Source organism: Pleurodeles waltl, chromosome 9 (genome assembly GCF_031143425.1).
Source record: "Pleurodeles waltl isolate 20211129_DDA chromosome 9, aPleWal1.hap1.20221129, whole genome shotgun sequence".
Taxonomy (NCBI): Eukaryota; Metazoa; Chordata; class Amphibia; order Caudata; family Salamandridae; genus Pleurodeles; species Pleurodeles waltl.
Window position 1 is genome coordinate 395,676,447 of NC_090448.1, and position 20,176 is coordinate 395,696,622.

A 20,176-nucleotide genomic window follows, 5' to 3' on the forward strand; every position below is an offset into this window, starting at 1 on the left:
TACACACATCCGCCCACACACACACACACACAACACCCCCCACCGACTTAACTGATTTCATGGGATCCTCCGGCAGGAGACGGGACGGTGCGCTGCTGCCAGCAGCAGCATCCGCCAGCAGTACACCGCCAGGCCGTATCATGTGTCATGATACGGTCTACGGCGGTCTACTGGTGTGGCGCTGCTGCTGGCAGCAGCGCCACCTTACCGCCATCCGCCGCCATGGCCGCAGCCGGAATTCTGCCATCCTTCTGGCGGAATTCCAGCTACGGTCATAATTTGCTGGGCGGCTGATAGCCGCGGCAACGGTATTTTGGCAGCCGTCGCCGCAGCAGTAGGCGTTTTTTACTGCCAATGTTAAAATGAGGGCCTGAGTATCTCCAGGATTTAAGCCCAAAAATTCCTTTATCTATTCGCCATTGTTGGGTCCTGCACAACTCTTGATGTTTGCAATTCAAAGCCTTGTTATTGATTTGTGACACTTTCTGATGTTGAAATTTTGTTGTCCTCAATTAGGTGTTTGTGCACTTGTTATTATGTCTAATTCCACTACTTTAACTCTCATCCTTCCATTCTTAGACCAGGGATGATTCTGATTGTTTACTTCCGTGGCTTGATTTTGGATTCTTTAATTGTTAATACCCTTTCATCTAGTTCATTCGCTCTGGTACCACTCATTTTACCCCAGGCCTTTCCTCCCTGTGTTTCTGGTCCACATTTAAGCTTGAAAAAGCTATGCTTGACTTTTCTTTCCTTACAAGCAAGTCATAGTCTACGTATTTTCTACTTTTGGGATCTTGTTTTACCATTTTTCATCAGTGCCTATCCTCGTGTTCTCCATACAGTCTACATCCTGGTCTTGTTCTGGAATTTTTTTAACAACTATTCCCATAGACCTAAAGGGCCACCAGTCAGAGCTCTGTGTTTTTTTTTTGTTTTGGAGATGGCTCAGGCTCCGGAAGAGTTGTGTCAACTATTTCACCTCCATTGTTTCTCCTCTTAGGCCTTACAATGCTTATCTCGCTGCTAATCCAAATCGGCCTCCACAGTTTCTCTAAGTGGGTTTTTAAGGTCCCTTCGTACTTTCTCCATTCTTTCCTCCTGCTTTGTTCTTTGTGTTAGAATGGCTGCTGTAAACATCAATAAAAACATCCTCTGACATACTCAGAGCTTTTGTGGTGCTCTGCTGCAAAGTCTGAGAGAACGCATGGATTATGCCACCTAATATTTTTCCTTTGTTATTATGGTTGTTTAGGGGTGAATCAGGTCTGTATTCATAACAATTCTTTATTCTAATTGTATCACTTCTGTACCCTCTTGTTGGGGTTGTTGATATTGCAGCATGATGTATTTCAAAAGGGGTTATATTTGAAGTCTTAAGTCACTCAGTTGTCACTTTGATATCTTTTGGCTCTTTGCTTGCACCTTTTCCTTTCCATTTACCACTCTCTTTAATGTTCTGTTTATTCTGTTAGCCCTTTCTTTGTAGCTTTAAATTGCCGCTTGGTTTACTGTGGTTTAACGGGCCTCAATGTGCATTTGGGATTGAGGCATAAAATATGTGTAACATCTCCGTAGTTGTTGTCAATTTCTCTGCTGTTACAGCTTTTATCACCTCTAACCTGGATCATGCCATTATAGAAGTACTGTTTTATTGGTCTTGAGTAGCAAGTCCTTCCATTGTGTCTTGTATCTTTTGTGAGTCAAATCTAACTGGTTTTTCATCAGCATTCCTTTCTGGTTTTGGATCCACCTCCTCTATGCTGTGGCTGTTAGTTCCACAGTGGCAAAATAGTGTTAGCTGGTAAATATATGATTTGGGTTTTATATTAGGTCTTATTGCTTTGTGACTGCTATTTTTTTGATAATGTGGGTCAAATGATAAATATTGTTACTTAGCAGTACCTAGTTTCATTTTCCAATAGCACTTCCACCTGCATCAACACCACCTTTATTTGATAGACTTTAAGGTCTTACACTTGCAGTTCTGCTTCTTCTTATTTTCCCCTTGAATGTTATTTAGTTGTGCACGTCTGGTTGTTCTTTGCTGACTTGTGTATGACACATGGGTTGCAATTTCGTTGTTCTCTATTTTCAGCACCGAGTTAGGGGGCCCATGTGAAAATGGTTGACAGAGGAGCTTTCTGCCTCATTTGTCAGGTGTATCTCCAAACTTGCTGTTCACAGGAGTGAGCGGTGAGCCTTCTTTGTCTACCTTGCATACCTCTTTTTAATCCCCATCTAATCCTCTGTGGTTAAGAGTAATCAGTTCCACACTCTGAGTCGCTGGGGATCGCTTTGGCATCCCAGGGAAGCAGCATTCTAACATGCTCCAAAGAATCCTCAAGCAGGGTGCTTCAAGTGCTGGTGCTGTTTGCCTTTGAAATCTTCACTTTATTCCTACTGTTCATTTCTACTGTGTGTGTGTACGTACACCCATTATAATCACTCCAGTTCCATCTGCACTGTGGCCCATCATTGCTCACCTCACCACAATTCACCCTAAAATCCAGTCACAGTGCCCTAGATCATGCAGTACCACATCACTTGATATGCGCTCTCAGCAAAAACCTGCAAGGAAATGGAATTCCTCTTCTTTGAGTTGTGGCTGAAGGTGGACATTCCAACCCTGATCTCCTTTTTGCCACAAATCCTAATATTAGTCAAAAGCTTTAAGCCCATTGACAGCAGGATGGGAATGCTTTACATCAATAAACAGTCACAAGTCTGTGCTGTGTGCCATACAGTACAGCTTCTGAGATTACTGCGCTCTACTCTGAGGGCTCGGTGTCATCAGAGCTTCTCTCCATAGATATGTGAAGGGATAGATATACTGAGAAAGAGATCCATTCAACTACATTAATCAAAGCTCATTTCAAAGCTCTTAGTAGGATAGCTAGAGGACCTCTGTGGTTTTGCCTCTAACAAGAGAAAATGTCAAACTCTTCTGCTTTGCTTTAAGGTGCACAGAGGAGGGCTATCTACGTACCGGTTATTCCAAGGATTGGTGACAGAGGTTTCTATAAGCCTTTCATCCACCCTCCACTTGATAATTTACTGAGCTCAGACAAATTCTATTATGCCCACATACCTACTTATTATTATTATTATTTTTTTTTTACTAGGGTGGAGAGGTAAAAAGACGGTCTGGCGTCCTAGAAGCAGTGGAGGCCTGTGGCGAGGACGTGCTGCCCCCTCCTCTTGTTCCCCTGCTGTCTGCTGTTAAGGACTTGAGTGACCAGTCTCCCAAGCCAGCAAGCTGCAAAAGAGCAGCCACAGCAGATGTGGTGGAAGAGACCATCCAGGAGCAAATTGCGAAACAAGAAGGCTTGAGCCTGGAAGAACCAGGGGAATGTGGCCTTGTGAGAAGCGACAGCAACGATTTTGGAGATCTGCAGGGTGAGTACCTGCTGCCTCCTGCGTATATTGGCCAGATGTACCTCTCTTATTGGAGTACAGCATGAGAGCCTATAGTTATGCAGGTTGAGTGCAAACAGGTATCTAGGAATCAGCAGAGAACTTTGTGGACCTTCTGTTCCTGTCACAATTCAGTCTTGCTTGGTAAGGTGAAATCCATCTTCATTATTGTTCTTACTGTAGAGCACTTGGGCCCTCATTATGAGTGTGGCAGTCCCAAAACCGTCTCACTCGCGCTGTCAGTTGGACCGCCACAGACAGGGTGTTCTGACCGCCCTGTTATGACCGTGGCAGATAGGCCACGGTCTTACCACTAGCACCGCTAGGTTGCTGCCTGTCGACAGCCTGGCGATCTTGGTGGTTTCAATCCGCCAGGGGAGCACTGCAAGCAGCGCTGTCCTGGGAATTACGAGTCCCCTTTCCACCAGCCTTTGCATGGCGGTTCCACCGCCATGCAAGCCTGCAGGAAAGAGGGTGTTGGGGGCTGTAGGAGGCTGGCTTGGCTTGTAGTGGGTACCAAGGGGTACTTACACTCTGTACCAGGTCCAGTTATCCCTTATTAGTGTAGAAGAGGTGTCTAGCAGCTTAGGCTGATAGAAGAGGTAGCTAGCAGAGCAGCTTAGGCTGAACTAGGAGACATGCAAAGCTCCTACTATACCACTGGTGTCACATGCACCATATCATAAGAAAACACAATACACAGATATACTAAAAATAAAGGTACTTTATTTTTATGACAATATGCCAAAAGTATCTCAGTGAGTACCCTCAGTATGAGGATAGCAAATATACACAAGATATATGTACACAATACCAAAAATATGCAGTAATAGCAAAAGGAAGTAATGCAAGCAGTGTAAAGTTACAATAGATTGCAATAGGAGCACATAGGTACAGGGGCAACACAAACCATATACTCCAAAAGTGGAATGCGAATAACGTATGGACCCCAAACCTATGTGAGCTTGTAGAGGGTCGCTGGGACTGTAAGAAAACAGTGAGGGTTAGAAAAATAGCCCACCCCAAGACCCTGAAAAGTAGATGTAAAGTGCACCTATATTCCCCAGAGAGCACAGAAGTCGTGATAGGGGAATTCTGCAAGAAAGAACAACACCAGCAATGCAACCAAAGTGGATTTCCGGACGAGGGTACCTGTGAAACAAGGGGACCAAGTCCAAGAGTCGCAACATAGTCGAGATTGGGCAGATGCCCAGGAAATGCCAGCTGAGGGTGCAAAGAAGCTGCCACCGGATGGTAGAAGCTGTGGATTCTGTAAGAACGAAGAGGACTAGGAACTTCCCCTTTGGAGGATGGATGTACCACGTCGTGAAGAAGCTTGCAGAGATGTTTCCACGTAGAAAGACCGCAAACAAGCCTTGCTAGCTGCAAGTGTCGCGGTTAGGGTTTTTGGATGCTGCTGTGGCCCAGGAGGGACCAGGATGTCGCCAATTGCGTGAGGAGACCGAGGGGGAGCCCAGCAAGATAGGGAGCCCTCACAGAAGCAGGCAGCACCCGCAGAAGTGCCGGAACAGGCACTACGAAGAGGAGTGAACCGGAGCTCACCCGAAGTCACAAAAGAAGATCCCACGACGCCGGAGGACAACTCAGGAGGTTGTGCACTGCAGGTTAGAGTGTCGGGGACCCAGGCTTGGCTGTGCACAAAGGAAATCCTGGAAGAGTGCACAGGAGCCGGAGCAGCTGCAAATCACGCAGTACCCAGCAATGCAGTCTAGCGTGGGGAGGCAAGGACTTACCTCCACCAAACTTGGACTGAAGAGTCACTGGACTGTGGGAGTCACTTGGACAGAGTTGCTGAGTTCCAGGGACCACGCTCGTCGTGCTGAGAGGGGACCCAGAGGACCGGCGATGCAGTCTTTTGTTGCCTGCGGTTGCAGGGGAAAGATTCCGTCGACCAACGGGAGATTTCTTCAGAGCTTCTAGTGCAGAGAGGAGGCAGACTACCCCCACAGCATGCACCACCAGGAAAACTGTCGAGAAGGCGGTAGGATCAGCGATACAAGGTTGCAGTAGTCATCTTTGCTACTTTGTTGCGGTTTTGCAGGAGTCCTGAGCAGTCAGCGGTCGATTCCGTGGCAGAAGGTGAAGAGAGAGATGCAGAGGAACTCTGATGAGCTCTTGCATTCGTTATCTAAAGAATTCCCCAAAGCAGAGACCCTAAATAGCCAGAAAAGGAGGTTTGGCTACCTAGGAAGGAGGATAGGCTAGCAACACAGGTAAGAGCCTATCAGAAGGAGTCTCTGATGTCACCTGCTGGCACTGGCCACTCAGAGCAGTCCAGTGTGCCAGCAGCACCTCTGTTTCCAAGATGGCAGAGGTCTGGAGCACACTGGAGGAGCTCTGGGCACCTCCCCTGGGAGGTGCAGGTCAGGGGAGTAGTCACTCCCCTTTCCTTTGTCCAGTTTCGCGCCAGAGCAGGGCTGGGGGATCCCTGAACCGGTGTAGACTGGCTTATGCAGAGATGGGCACCATCTGTGCCCATCAAAGCATTTCCAGAGGCTGGGGGAGGCTACTCCTCCCCAGCCCTGACACCTTTTTCGAAAGGGAGAGGGTGTAACACCCTCTCTCTGAGGAAGTCCTTTGTTCTGCCTTCCTGGGCCAGGCCTGGCTGGACCCCAGGAGGGCAGAAACCTGTCTGAGGGGTTGGCGGCAGCTGCAGTGAAACCCCGGGAAAGGCAATTTGGCAGTACCCGGGTCTGTGCTAGAGACTCGGGGGATCATGGAATTGTCTCCCCAATGCCAGAATGGCATTGGGGTGACAATTCCATGATCTTAGACATGTTACATGGCCATGTTCGGAGTTACCATTGTGACGCTATACAGGTAGTGACCTATGTGTAGTGCAGGCGTGTAATGGTGTCCCCGCACTCACAAAGTCCTGGGAATTTGCCCTGAACTATGTGGGGGCACCTTGGCTAGTGCCAGGGTGCCCACACACTAAGTAACTTAGCACCCAACCTTCACCAGGTGAAGGTTAGACATATAGGTGACTTATAAGTTACTTAAGTGCAGTGGTAAATGGCTGTGAAATAACGTGGACGTTATTTCACTCAGGCTGCAGTGGCAGGCCTGTGTAAGAATTGTCAGAGCTCCCTATGGGTGGCAAAAGAAATGCTGCAGCCCATAGGGATCTACTGGAACCCCAATACCCTGGGTACCTCAGTACCATATACTAGGGAATTATAAGGGTGTTCCAGTATGCCAATGTGAATTGGTGAAATTGGTCACTAGCCTGTTAGTGACAATTTGGAAAGCAGAGAGAGCATAACCACTGAGGCTCTGGTTAGCAGAGCCTTAGTGAGACAGTTAGGCATCACACAGGGAACACATACATATAGGTCACAAACGTATGAGCACTGGGGTCCTGGCTAGCAGGGTCCCAGTGACACATAACAAACATACTGAAAACGTAGGATCTTCACTATGAGCACTGGGCCCTGGCTAGCAGGATCCCAGTGAGACAGTGAAAACACCCTGACATATACTCACAAACAGGCCAAAAGTGGGGGTAACAAGGCTAGAAAGAGGCTACTTTCTCACAGAGGCCCCATGGAGGCCGCTGCACTGCCCATGCACTTGGCATGGGCATTGCAGGGGGCTCCAAGGGCAGCCCCGTCGCGCCTTTCACGGACTGCCCGAATTACGGGCAGTGAAATGTGTGACGGGTGCTGTCGCACCTGCCGAACCACAACATTGCCGCCGGCTCGATTACGAGCCTGCGTCAGTGTTGTGGTGAGTTTTCTGCTGGGCCGGCGGGTGGAAACGGAAAACTCCTAATACCTCCCAGGGCAGGCAGCATACCGCCAGTACTCGCGGTATGCTGGCTGCAGCGGCTTCGTCAGTCTTTTAAAAAGACTGCCAAAGTAGTAATGAGGGCCTTGGTCTGCACTTTTGAAGGACTACCACCTATTTCTGTGCTATCAAGCCTCTGCAGGTGATAGCTTGGCCAAGGTTCACTTAAGCTCAACACCTCTTCTCCCTCAGACCCCTGAGCATACCTGTTTCAGAAGCCGCAACATCCTTCTTGGTAAAGTGTTTTTAATTTGTATAGGAAACTGGTAATGAACATGCTTTTAGGATCACTAAACTGCATAGACGTTCTTGCAAATTCGAGTCATCTGATCAGAACTCCAATAGTGGTCCGATAAGTGTTTTTGTCACAAACGTTAGTTGGAATACCATCAAAATCTGGAAAAGCTTGTGACAGAATAAGTACATGATAGGTAAGAACTGAGAACATTGCCTCAATTTTTTCTGCAATTATTGAATTTTGTAAAGAACACATTATGACAAATCGTACTAATTATCCATAACTTACTAATAACTTCAACATATCCCTTCCCATTATCTCCCCTAATCCACTTCACTGGACCATTTCTGAGCTTACTCTCAAAAGGCTGCCTCCTACGTTGAGGACTATACAATGTAACTACCTGCACTAAAAGCTCGATCAGTAGGGATAGCCTCCAAAAAACCTGGATCTGACACTTTTTAAACTAAAAACCCCTCATTAAAAAGCTCAGCCACAGATCTATACAAATAGGATTACCTGATCACAGATGCTCCCAGGTCCTAAACGTTCTCAATGAAAAAATATGTATGGAGTGAAAGTCCAGTGTTGCTCTCATACTGAATGTGGTGTGTCGCTAAAGGAAAATCAGGAACCTGCTACTTTCTTTTCAGTGATGCACCACACAGACTTAAAGTAACCAAACTAAATCAGGTGAGAAATGTGGGTTTTCTGTTTGTCTCATTTGTGTGATAGGGCAACCATACTGATTTGCCTTAAATGTTCCTGAGACACCTCACTCTAACTTGGTTCATACAATGAGCACCTACGTAAATAGTGAACCTCTGGGTTTAATAACATGCCTGTACATTGAACTGGTATCTTTCTTACCTCAAGTTACTTTTCCATGTGGACACCTTTTTGAAACACCCCCCACTTCTCTAATGGCAGGAGTTCTGTGTGTAATGAGTCTCTCTTTTTTTTGTATGATGACATTGTCAAAGTTTATGCAAGAAATAAATGACAGATGGTGACCCTGCGTTAAATGAGTGTTAGACCTGGCATCCTTAGGGTGGTCTTAACCCAGACCTTTTGCCTTTATCTCCTGTTTTGTTGCTCTATCTTTTTGTTTGTTTTAGGACTCTGCACACTTTACACTGCTGAACAGTGCTAAAGTGCATGTGCTTCTCCCCTAAAACATGGTAACATTGGTGTATCCCCTATAGGCATATTTAATTTACCTATAAGTCCCTTGTAAAGTGGTATACCATATACCAAGGGCCTGTAAATTAAAAGCTATTAGTGGACCTACAGCATCGATTGTGCCACCCACTTAAGCAGCCCTGTAAACATGTCTCAGGCATGCCACTACAGAGCCTCACTGTGCATTGTCACTGCCACCCTTACTTGGCATTTAAAACCTCTTGCCAAGCACATAACTCCCCTTTTCATACATTTAAGTAACCCTAGGTAGCTCATAGGGCAGGGTGCCATGTAAGCACAAGACAGGACATATACTTTTAAGTTTTCATGTCCTGGAAATTAAAAAATCCCAAAGTCTTTTTTCATTACTGTGAGACCTGTCCCTTTCATAGGCCAGCATTGGGAATTCCTTATATTACCTTTACGTTGTGATTTCTGATCTGAGAGGAATAGTTGCATCATGTTTAGTACCATTGCAATGGTAATAATAAATCCTCTTTACTTGTAAAGTCTGATTTATTATTATTATTTTAGAAATGCCAAGTGGCCATTTCTCTGCACCTACTGTCCTGTGTGCCCACAACTTATCTCCAGTACACATCTGGCTTGGGCTAGGTTACACTTTCCTTTCAGACATTCACAACACATGATACTCCACTACATCTGCATGCATCTGCATAGTGATGTGTCTTCCTGGGGAGGAGGCTGCAAAAGGTTCGCACTTACACCTCAAAGGCTAGTGACTAGAGTCCACACAAAGGGGCTGATTACCTCCCACTGATAGCCTGGAGCCGCGGCTCACGTGAAAGGGGGGGCTTGTGCACTTCACAAGAACTCTTTGTAGTCACCCCCGCATCAAAGGCACTTTTCAGAATAAGTACTGGGTCCATGACCCACTCAGATCAGATCACACCTGGACCTGGATGAACCTCTGCTGAAGTAAAGGCTGTTGCGCTGAAAGGATTGCCCCATTTCTGGAACTGACTGCTCATAGGAACTGCTGCCCTGCATTGCTGCACTGCCCTGATGCCTGCTGACCTATGTCCTGCCAAGAGGAGCTATAAACTACACCCAGAGTGACTCTAAGGGCATTCCGACTTGCCCACTGTTTTCCCTCGGGGTCTTAGGGACATCAAAGACCTCGTGAGCAGCTCCATTGAAACCACTGCACCAATTTTAATAATTCTGGAAGTGGCTACAACTGAGCCTGCCGCCCTCATTTGTCAAACACCCTTGAGAGTAGCCTCATTTGGGATTCTTTGACCCGTTCATCTCCCATTCAGGGAGTGGCTTCGTCCAGGCCTGCTGCCCCGTGTTGTTAACATCCCGAAAGCAGCTTCATTGTAGCGCGCCACTCCGGCCATCCCAAAACTCATGAGCAGCCCCGTCGACACTCACCTACGCCTAATTCGTGGAGAACCTGCGGGTGAGCCAGCTAGAGCTTGGCGCATTACTGATCTGCGGGCCTCCACGCTGAGGATTCCCATACAAAGCATGGCGTTTCCGGCGCTGCAGCCCACAGAGCCCGTCTGGTCACGATTGCAGTGGGGAGAGGGTGTACTCCGTCTGCCTGCGAGCCACACACTGCATCGCTTTTCCTGACGCAGCCCTGGTCCAAGGTGTCTGTGTTTATGTCCCGCTGTTGCAGCGGTGTGAGCCCTGTCCTACCGTGCACCTCGATGCCAGAACAGGCCTGAACGGCCCTACCTACAACGTCACAGCGATTCTTGTTGAGGAATCATAATACTTGTAACATTACCGTAATTCTATTCAGATAAATAGTCTTTATTTTTCATAAACCAGTGTGGAGTTCTTTTGGGGTGTTTTCATTGTGATTGTTGTATGTGTGTCACACAAACACTTTCCACATTGCCTTCTAAGTTAAGCCTGCCTGCTCTGTGCCAAACTACAGAGGGTGAGCACAGCTTAATTTAGGTTGTGTATTTGTCTTACCCTGAGGATTGTGGCCCCTACTTGGACAGGGTACATTCCCCTTCCAGCTAGAGACCTAATTTTGTTAACAATGGGTGAGTGACATATTGTTGATTTTGAATTTGCAAGGGGTTTGCCTAAAAGATTTATCTATAATGGGAGGCATTTCCCACTGTGCAGTTTTAGCTCTTGTCCTTCTTTGATTTATATGCAAAGTCAGGCTTGGATTAATAAGCTAGGCACTAGTTAGATATACAGTGTTGAGACACCCACCAACATTTTACATTTAAATGGACAACTGTAGAAGTGACACTGGCAGAGCTGTATAAGAATCCTGCGACCTGACTTTACTGTTTTGGTACCTTTGATGAAACTTTGGCAGTCTGTCCATTTGTCAATCCCTACAACACTACTTTGTATCCTTAAGGTACCTACTTTTATCTGCAAAAAAAGTCTTCGCATTTCCACCAAACATACCCAGCACAATCCACCATTATGCTCTTATTTGGTTATAGTTATTTTCTGTTTAGTTACGATAAAGAACCTAACTCGCAAATATGAAAAGTAACTGTGGGAATGCCTTTGCATTGGTGCAGCATCACCCAATTACCGTTTCACTTATCACACTGGTGCAACAGGTGTTCTCATTTCTCGTGCACTGTTGTGTGATGCTGCCCACTGAACACAAAATATGTGCTCTTGGCCAAACCCACCTTGCTTAGGAGCAGTCTTGTGCCTAGGCCATACATGTACTACTTTTTTTTATTATTATTTATTCATTTATTAAGACACGAGGCGTAAATATAATTTCTTAAAAGAACCAAGCAATAGGAACAACATTGCCATAAACATTGCCCAGTAAGATGCTTCGCACCATAGCACAACATAACAGACAGTATTGATATGACTGTTTTTGTTAAGGTGAGCAAAGAATTATGTTGACAGTTCAAGAGGGCTAAATGTCCATGAATGACCCACCACGAGTACAAAGGAGATCAACAGCTCTGGAGACAGCATTTACAACTATCAGAATAGTGTCCATCCTGAACTAGGGCTGCTATTAACAGTGGTCTCAGCGTGGCTGACAGCGGAGGGAACAGGCACGTATGCCCTTAGCCAGAGTGTCCAACAGAGGCATGTGTTTCTGTCTGGAGGAGATAGCGATGTAGTCGACCCCATATATCTTTTGGTCAGCTTATGGGAGGGATCAAAAGATGGTATTTGTCCAACTGTTCTTGACAATATGCTTTCACGAAGCCAGTCAGCCACCACTGGCAGATTGGCCCTTCCCCAGTAGCAAGCCACCCACCGCTGTGCCAGCAATAAGCAAGGGACACTTACCTACGTTTATCCTGCGTTATGTTTTAGGTACAACCCAGTAGGACAAGTGTAGGTGATGGCGATACCTGAATATCGATTATTTCAGACAAGGCTTGAAATAATGGAGACCAGTATGTGGCTATAAGGTGGTAGAGCCAAGCACCATGGATAAAGTTGGTCTCAGAGATGACACAGCAGACACAATCGGTAGTCTATCTCAGTCCCCACATCTGGAGCGGGTTATGATAAACTTGGTGAAGGAGATTAAAATGAATTGGGTGCAAACAGTTGTTAGGGGCTAGAGCTCCATTCTGCATGCAGCAATAGACCCATTCTTTGGGGCAATAGTGTCACCCAAATCTCTCTCCCAAGCATCCCTTGTTTCCAGCGTTGTAATCAGGGCTGCTGTTTGGATTGTGGTGTATAAGCGTGTGATCATGTGTCAGCTGCTGTGAGTAGGACTGTTAGGGCTTGACATTCAGACGGTGTTCGCAGAAAGTTAGGGTAGTCCTCTACATTTTGCCTGGATCTGTAGGTAGAGAAACGAGACTAAGGCATTGGTGTCTGCCCGCTTCAGCACAGCCGAGGCCGGAAAGAACTCGCCTTTTACAAACACGTCACCCATGGTCTTGAAACCCCAAGAGGCAAGCCTGGCCAGTATATCCGAACCGAACATTCTGAACAATAGGGGAAAATATGTGAGAGCCTGATAGGGCGAGTACAACCTGTCTCTTTGTAACATTTGCATTTACTGTTCCATGCTAAATGCAAATGCATGCTGTGTGGATTTCAACCTGTTTACACGTCAGTAACTGACCAGAAAGGCCACATCATTTTCAATAGAAATGTATGCCATATAGGATGGAGGATGTAGCCAATAATATGCATATTGTGCTTGTTCCCTTAGATAATCTAGCTCAAACTCGGGTGCAGCCAGACCACCCTGTTCATATGGCTGTGTGAGAATTTCCCACTTGTCTCAGGGCTGTTTAGCAGCCCACAAATGTGCTTCTTCCAAGCAGCTGTTTCCCTCCTGGGCCTCATGGAAGCTAGGGCATCATCACTCAAACTTCAACGGTATTCATCTGGCCATCTAACTCTCCCATGGGACAGTTTGCAGGAGCCACCATTCTCAAAATTGCATCTACTCCTTCACTATGCATCCGTTTTAGTCCGCTTTCCTCAGCCCCTCTGCTGTATTCTTAAACATATGCAGAGCAAAGCTCTTATTGTTGCACCCTCCACTTGTTTTCTTTTTCTCTCACACTATTGTGTCTTTCATTGACCTATGCCAGTCTCCATTATAAGCCCGATGTCCTGATGTTATTATTCTGAAACTAGGTTGATGCATGAAGCTGCTCATATGTAAGTGTTACTACTTGTCTGCAGTATCTGGCATTCTTGTATGAATTCTGAACACTGCATGTTGTTTCTCTGCAATTAAAGAGTCCCAGGTCATAGGCATCTGCAGTTGCTGGTCTTGGAGTCAGGGAAGGTTGTACTGCCTGAGCTCTTCTGTTGCCAACGTATTAACTTCATTAACCTATTCTTATGAAGTCATTCTGACTTACATACATCTTTACATTTGTCGATGAGGTCGATAATTAGATCATGTGGGCTGAGGAGCTCATTCTCGTCTCAGCGTCGTAACCAGTGGTGCTGAATTGGTGGGTCTGCTTGTTATTTTTTATATAATTTAAAATTATGTTAGAAAAATGAACTTGCAGCCCGGCCTCATGCAAGCACTTAATTAATCTAAGCAGACAATTGTATGCCCGTATGTAAGCGGAGGAATACAGGTTCAGGCTGTGTTCACACAATCACAATTGCACACGCTACCAGGAATTGAAGAATAATTTTCAAAATGTATGCTTTAGTATGTTGTTGGCAATTGTTGAGGCTAGCAAGCGAAGCTTTTGTGCTGTTTGTTGAGCGTTCAGCTGAGATATGTAGATGATTTTGCCTATCTGTTCTAGCTACAAAGACTGTATTCATTGATCATTTTTATTCTTTGAGAATGGTACAAGCTAGAACAATATTAAGATTGGCTAATAATTGTGGTATGACTTCACATACTTACTTTGTCTTTGTAATCTCAAAGTTTAAAATGCAGAATGTAAATTTGCCTACTTGTTCTATTCAGTGTTCTGGAAACCCACCAGTGCACTGTAAACGGTGGTTTTGAACATTTTAGAACTACTTGGTGGAGGTGAAAAGCAAAAAAAATAAAAAAATCAGGAAAAAGGAAATTTGCGCTTCTCTATAATTGTTAGGGCTCAGGTGGTCAAAAAATCTTACCTTTGGCTATCTACCTGAGATCATTCCAAACCACTGAATAATTTTGGCGGATGGGTCCAATATGTGGGAGCAGTGCATCATTTTGAGAAACGGTTTGCGAAGAACCAAATATTGTTTTAGAATGTCTCAGAGAGTCTTCATCAGAAAACAACTTGGCCATGGTTCCAGTGATGACTATGTAGCACCACTGAGAAACCTTGCGGGCTTTTATGAATTTGAGAGGCAAGTGGATCAGTATGTGCATGATCAAGTTTTCAATTTGCGTTTCACAAGAAGATAAAAGAAAGTTTAGTTTGTTGAAAAACTCGAAATGTATGTGAGACCTTGACATTGGTACAAGGTATTAAACATTGTGCAAGCGTGTGAGGATCTAAATTCTACAAATGATTCAGACCTGATGTTTTAAAGACAAGAAACCAGAAACAAAAAGATGAAGCTTTATGATAAAAGTATGGTTCGAAATCACAACTTGAAAATTCTAAGTCTTGTCCTGCACTTGGGAATCCGTGTATGAATTTGTGTCACAACACTGGTGTACATATACTGGCTAATATTATAGTAGAAGTTTCAATAGTCAACAAATCTGAAAAATGCTAATTTGTCTTTTCAGTTGAAACCAATTGAGGTGATAGCATCAGTATGTTAATGAAGATTCCCATTGTGTTGATGGAGATTCCTTCCCATAATGTGCATGACCTATTTTTAAAAAAATGGCAGTGTCTTTGAAAACAATTAAAGATGTGTTTGTGAATTCAAGCACTAAAAAGTGACTCTTCGCCCATGGCTCACAAAGTTAGAGATGTTCCACTCGATGTAAGAAATAAGTTGAAAATTCTATTGAGCAGTTATTCTCTGATGGTGTTATTTAAAGTGTTAAGTCTTCTGGTTAAATTTCTTATTTTGTGGCTTAACAGAAAACTGGGAAAATCTGCTTATGCACTGACCTTAGATCATTGAATAAAAACATTGTAATTGATTGCCGTCCTCTCTCAAAAATTAAGGAATTACCTGCAAAGTTCTGAAATGCTAAATAAATATTTTCGTCTGTTGATCTTAGGTCAGCGTACTATCAAATTACGTTGTAAGAGGGCTCCAAACCTTTTGACTAGTTTGATTTTATGACATGACATGGAGGCTAACATTATGCAGTCTCCTTTTATTGCCCGCTCACAGCAGCGACAATAATAAGAACTTTTAACAACTTAAACATTCCACAGGACTATAAGGATCAGCAGCCATCTTCCTTCTTTTGTTGCTGCTGCCTACAAGATAAGTACCTCTCTAACCTTTGACTATTTTGTTCCTACTATCACTTATTAATCTGCACATATTGTTAGATTACGTGTATTTATATTAGATATCCTTATTTGTTGTATAATATTATTGTTTGGTTGTAATGGTATCAAATTGCTCTTTATTTTGAAGGTTGGAAATCGAGCGCTCACAGTAAAACGGAGCGCTCAATTTTATTGAATCCTGAACTGGAGTGGCTTGGTTCTGCATCGTATATTTTTATTTAAAGTTTGTGCCTCGAGTTTGGGACATACATAACTTAGGTTGCCAGCTTGTGATGAGGGCGCTTCGGCAATGAGACTGCGTACTCTCACTCAGTGCATGGTACCCCGGCGAGGAGGCTGCTTCGGCTTTGAGCTGCGCGTACCTCTCTGTCCCATTGTGCTTTCACGAAGGACACTTCCGCTCTTAATCCGTGCATCTTTCAGTGAATAGAGCACATGCTAACAATGAACACTTGCTAGTGTCACGCTACAAAACGCATGGAAAGTAAACAAAGAGAATAACTGTCACTGGATGCTGTGGGTGTTACTCACTTCCACCTCGCCGCCTTTTCTGGTTTTCTATCGAGTGAGTAGTTGCGATTTGTTACCGATCGCACGCTCTAATTTGTTCCTGTGTGTAGGGAATACCTAATATTCACTTCCCCTTTAGTATTTGAGGAAAAGTACCTTATAACCTCCTTCAAAATTCGTTATTTGCCTTCTTTTTAGAGGAAAGTACCTTAGATCAATTCTGTTTTTACCCTAAATATATCTATTATGTATAATTATATTTTTTTGAACAATGTCTGAGAGCCAATTGGAGGCGAACCTACAGCAAAGGCTGGAACGGATGTTCAATTATGCTTTAGGTCAGCTAATGGGGTCTTTAAATGAGACCGTTACTCAAAAGATTGAAGTTCTAGCTTAAAAGGATAAATATTTTAAAGAAGGTGAACAACTGGAATGCTCCACAAAATCGCTAAGGAAAAGACATTTTAGAGCTGAGCATAATACTAAAAATAAAAAATCTACATTGGCAGGTCCTGATTTGACACTTGTTGGTGATCACATTGAAGTTAGTGCTACTGGCACCGGAAGAGCAAGAAGAAGGCCCAAACGTTCCTGTACCCATTGAAGATGATAGTGATTTGAGCACGGAAATTGACCTCCGTTACTCGTCTGAGTTTGATTCGGAACCGGAGGGTTTGGAGGTCACACATACGGGAACGTCAGAGAAGGCATCTAGGGCCTCGGGATCAAATATGGGCATACTCTACCCTTTGGGCCACAAGATGTTTGATCCTCTCTTGATAAAGCATCCCTTTTCACATGAATGGGCTCCATCTAAACATATAGTGGATTATATTTCCTTTTGGATAACAAGGGAAATCCCTAAAGAGGTGAGATCTCGCTTGAGGTCGGAATTGCTACAACTGCCTCTCCCAAATAAAATTACTGAGACACCCAATTTGGATGCTAAGGTTTTTGCATTTATCGTTAACAGTGGAAAGGACCCAAGAAAATATCTCGGTAGCCAAGACTGCCTTTTGGATATAATTGAGCCATTAATTGGCTGAGGAGCCCTATTTGAATGATGCTCGCGTGGATCCCAAAGAATTATGCCAGCAGGTGTAAAGAGCGATTTGCCTTTTGGCAATGCCAATAGGGGCTTGTTAAGTTAAACAAGGAAAAAGTATTTTTCTTAAAATTGACCCTAAGTTAATAGAACTGGCTAATAAGGAAGGAGGCACCTCCTCACAAGGACATCTGTACGCAGACGACTTTATGAAAGATATGGCAAAATATGTGGGGGTATTTAGATCCATCCAAAAGATCCAAAAAGATATCAAAAAGGTATTCCAAGACAAGGTTTTTGCCAGGGCCAGAAGAATGCGGGTCGGTTCCCTGGCCAAGGACAGTCGAGTTATAGACCCTATTTGGGACGTTAAAAGTTTAGACAGTTGCCTTTTGGATCCTGCCAGAGATTCTATTCTCCGAGACAGATGATCTGCAGCAGACCCTTTAGAGGAAATAGCAGGTCAAAAGGAGTCTCTTCAGGAACAGGTTTTACAAGACCTTTCACATATCCCTATAAAGGTGGGAGGCAGACCAGCCCAGTTTTGTGGAACTTCAGCATTAGTCACACAAGTTTCTTGGGTTCTAGAAACTGTCCAGGGATACAGATTGGAGTTTGTAGAAACCTTGGTTTAGACAATTATTCCCCAAGAATTGTTTTTTTTCCGAAAAAGACTCAGAAATGGTTTCCCAAGAGGTACAGGATTTATTGGAGAAAGGAGCAATCCGGGAGGCAACAGAAGGGGTCTTAGGTTTTGTCAGCAACATCTTCTTGGTCGAAAAGAAAGACAATGGTATTCGTCTAGTAATACATTTGAAGAGTTTGAACGAGTGGATAGTATATCGTCATTTCAAAATGGAAGGTATTCATCTGCTGAAAGATGTATTAAGGAAAGAAGATTGGTTAACAAGACTATATCTAAAGGATGCATACTTGACTATACCCATTTAGGCCCCTCACCAGAAGTTCCTTAGGTTCAGATTGATGGGAAAACGGTGTCAATTCCGCAATCTCCTGTTTGGTCTCTCTTCAGCCCCTTGGTGTTTCACCAAGGTTCTTCGGCCGTTGGAGACCTGGCTATGTGCACGAGGGGAGGACTGGTAATTTATTTGGCTGACATTCTAGTTATGGCTCAAAACAAACATGTTGTAAGGGAACATACTCAGATGACGGTAGGGTTACTGGAATATCTGGGCTTTGTGATAAACATAAAGAAATCTTACCTGATCCCGAGTTGAGAGACTCCGGGCCTCATTTTGAGTTTGGGGGACAGGAAAGCCTTTCCACCAAACTCCTGACAGGATGGCTGCCATCATAGTGTTGACCACCCTTCCGGACCTATTAGGTGTTACCCGCTAGGCTCATGGGCCGAAACGAAGGTTTCCACCCATCAGCCTAGCGGGAAACAGGCAGCCATATTATCTCCAGTTCGTAATAGAGCCAGCGGCTATGCTGTCACCTGCAGGGTGTACCAGCACCCTCACAATGTTTGTCTGCACAGCAGACAGTGAACACTGTGAGGGTGCTGGACAGGGGGACCCCTGCTCTGCCCATGTCAAGTGCATGGGCAGTGCAGGGGTCCCCCTGTTGCCTCTGGCACCTGTTCTCCGCCAGCCTGTTCAAAGGCTGGTGGAGAACGAGGTCGTAATCTGCAGGGCAGCGCTGCCCTGGCGGATTACGACCTCCACCTGCCGTCAACCCATCAGGATCACCAATCCTAGTGGAGATGGCTGCACCCTGGCGGTCTGACTTCCAGGTTCTTTATGTGGCGGTCAGACTGCCACAGCAGCAGCGCTCCTGACTGCCAATGCGAGGCTGGCGGTTTTAAGTCTGCCAGCCTTGTTATGAGTCCCTCAGTTACTAGGATTTTTTGTAGCTACGGTTCAATGAGAGTTGAGATTACCAAGAGAAGAACTAAAGAGACTGCGAAAAGAGTTGAAAAAAGTGCTAGAGTCGAAAGTGATTCCATGAAGGGTTTTGGCAAGAATTCTAGGGCTTTTGTTCTCCACTGTCAAGGCAATATTCCCGAGCCGATTGTGGGAAATTGGAATGGCAGAGCAATTTTCAGGAAAAACCCCGACTGAGTGATAGAATCAGATGCAAGTTTGGAAGGATGGGGTGCGAGATATGGGAATTCATCCACGGATGGTCATTGGTCAATTCAAGAGAGAAGGTTACATATCAGTTGCTTAGACTTATTGGCAGGTTTGTTTGAACTTCGCTGCTTTGCCCGGGGAACGGTGAATTGTTCCATTTTGCTCCATGTGGACAATGTGGCCACAGTGAGATATGCCAACAAATTAGGCGGCCCTCCTTTCAAGGCTTTAGCGGATCTAGCCAAATATTTGTGGAATTATTGTTTAAACAAGAACATCCATTTAGTGGCGGACCATATTCCTGGTCTAAGCAGTGGTGTGCCAGATTGGTCATCCAGGAATTATCAAGACTCCAGCAGTTGGAGGCTGAACAGCGAGATATTTCTGGGCATTCGGGAAAGGTGGGGTCCTTTTGGCGTAGACCTTTTTTGCGGACAGACTCCATGCGCAAATTCTGAAATTCTTCAGACCCAGGTGCTTGGGGAATGGGTGCCTTCCTACAAGATTGGAAAGACCTAGCTCCTTATGCCTTCCCTCCCTTTGCTTTGAATCCCAAAGTGTTTGTCCATTTACGCCAGTGCAAGGAAATGGCCGTATTAGTGACCCCGATTTGGAGGTCACACGCATGGTTTCTAATACTAATGGAAATGGCTATAGATTTCCCCCTCCTAATTCCTACTTTCAGAGAAGTAATTCTAGGTCCAAAAGAAGACTATAGCCCTCTAATAGAGCAGGGACTTCTAAAATTGATGGCCTTGAGGGTTTCAGGAGACATTGGGAAATCCCAGGACTTTCTTCTGAGACTTTCAAGTTTAAATCTGAATCCTGGGTACCGGGAACCAAGAAAGCATATAGACTGGCTTGGAGAAAATGGGTTTGGTCATGTGTTCGTCAGGATTATGATCCCGTTTCAACTGATTTAGCCGAAGTAATACATTTTCTAACTGAGTTGTTTAGTTCTGGTTTGTCTTATAGAACTGTAAATGTTTATCGTTTGGCAGTTGTTGCTGGTCACTGCCTTGTAAATGGT

At 44.8% G+C, this 20,176-nt stretch overlaps 1 protein-coding gene across 1 annotated transcript in view; it reads left to right on the top strand.

Moving 5' to 3' along the window:
* SNX15 (sorting nexin 15) overlaps positions 1-20,176 on the top strand; it is an 88,829-nt gene that overhangs the window by 22,299 nt on the left and 46,354 nt on the right. The window contains exon 5 of the mRNA XM_069207098.1: positions 3,126-3,399. Coding sequence (XP_069063199.1) covers positions 3,126-3,399 — 274 coding nt within the window. The remainder of the gene's footprint in view (positions 1-3,125; positions 3,400-20,176) is intronic.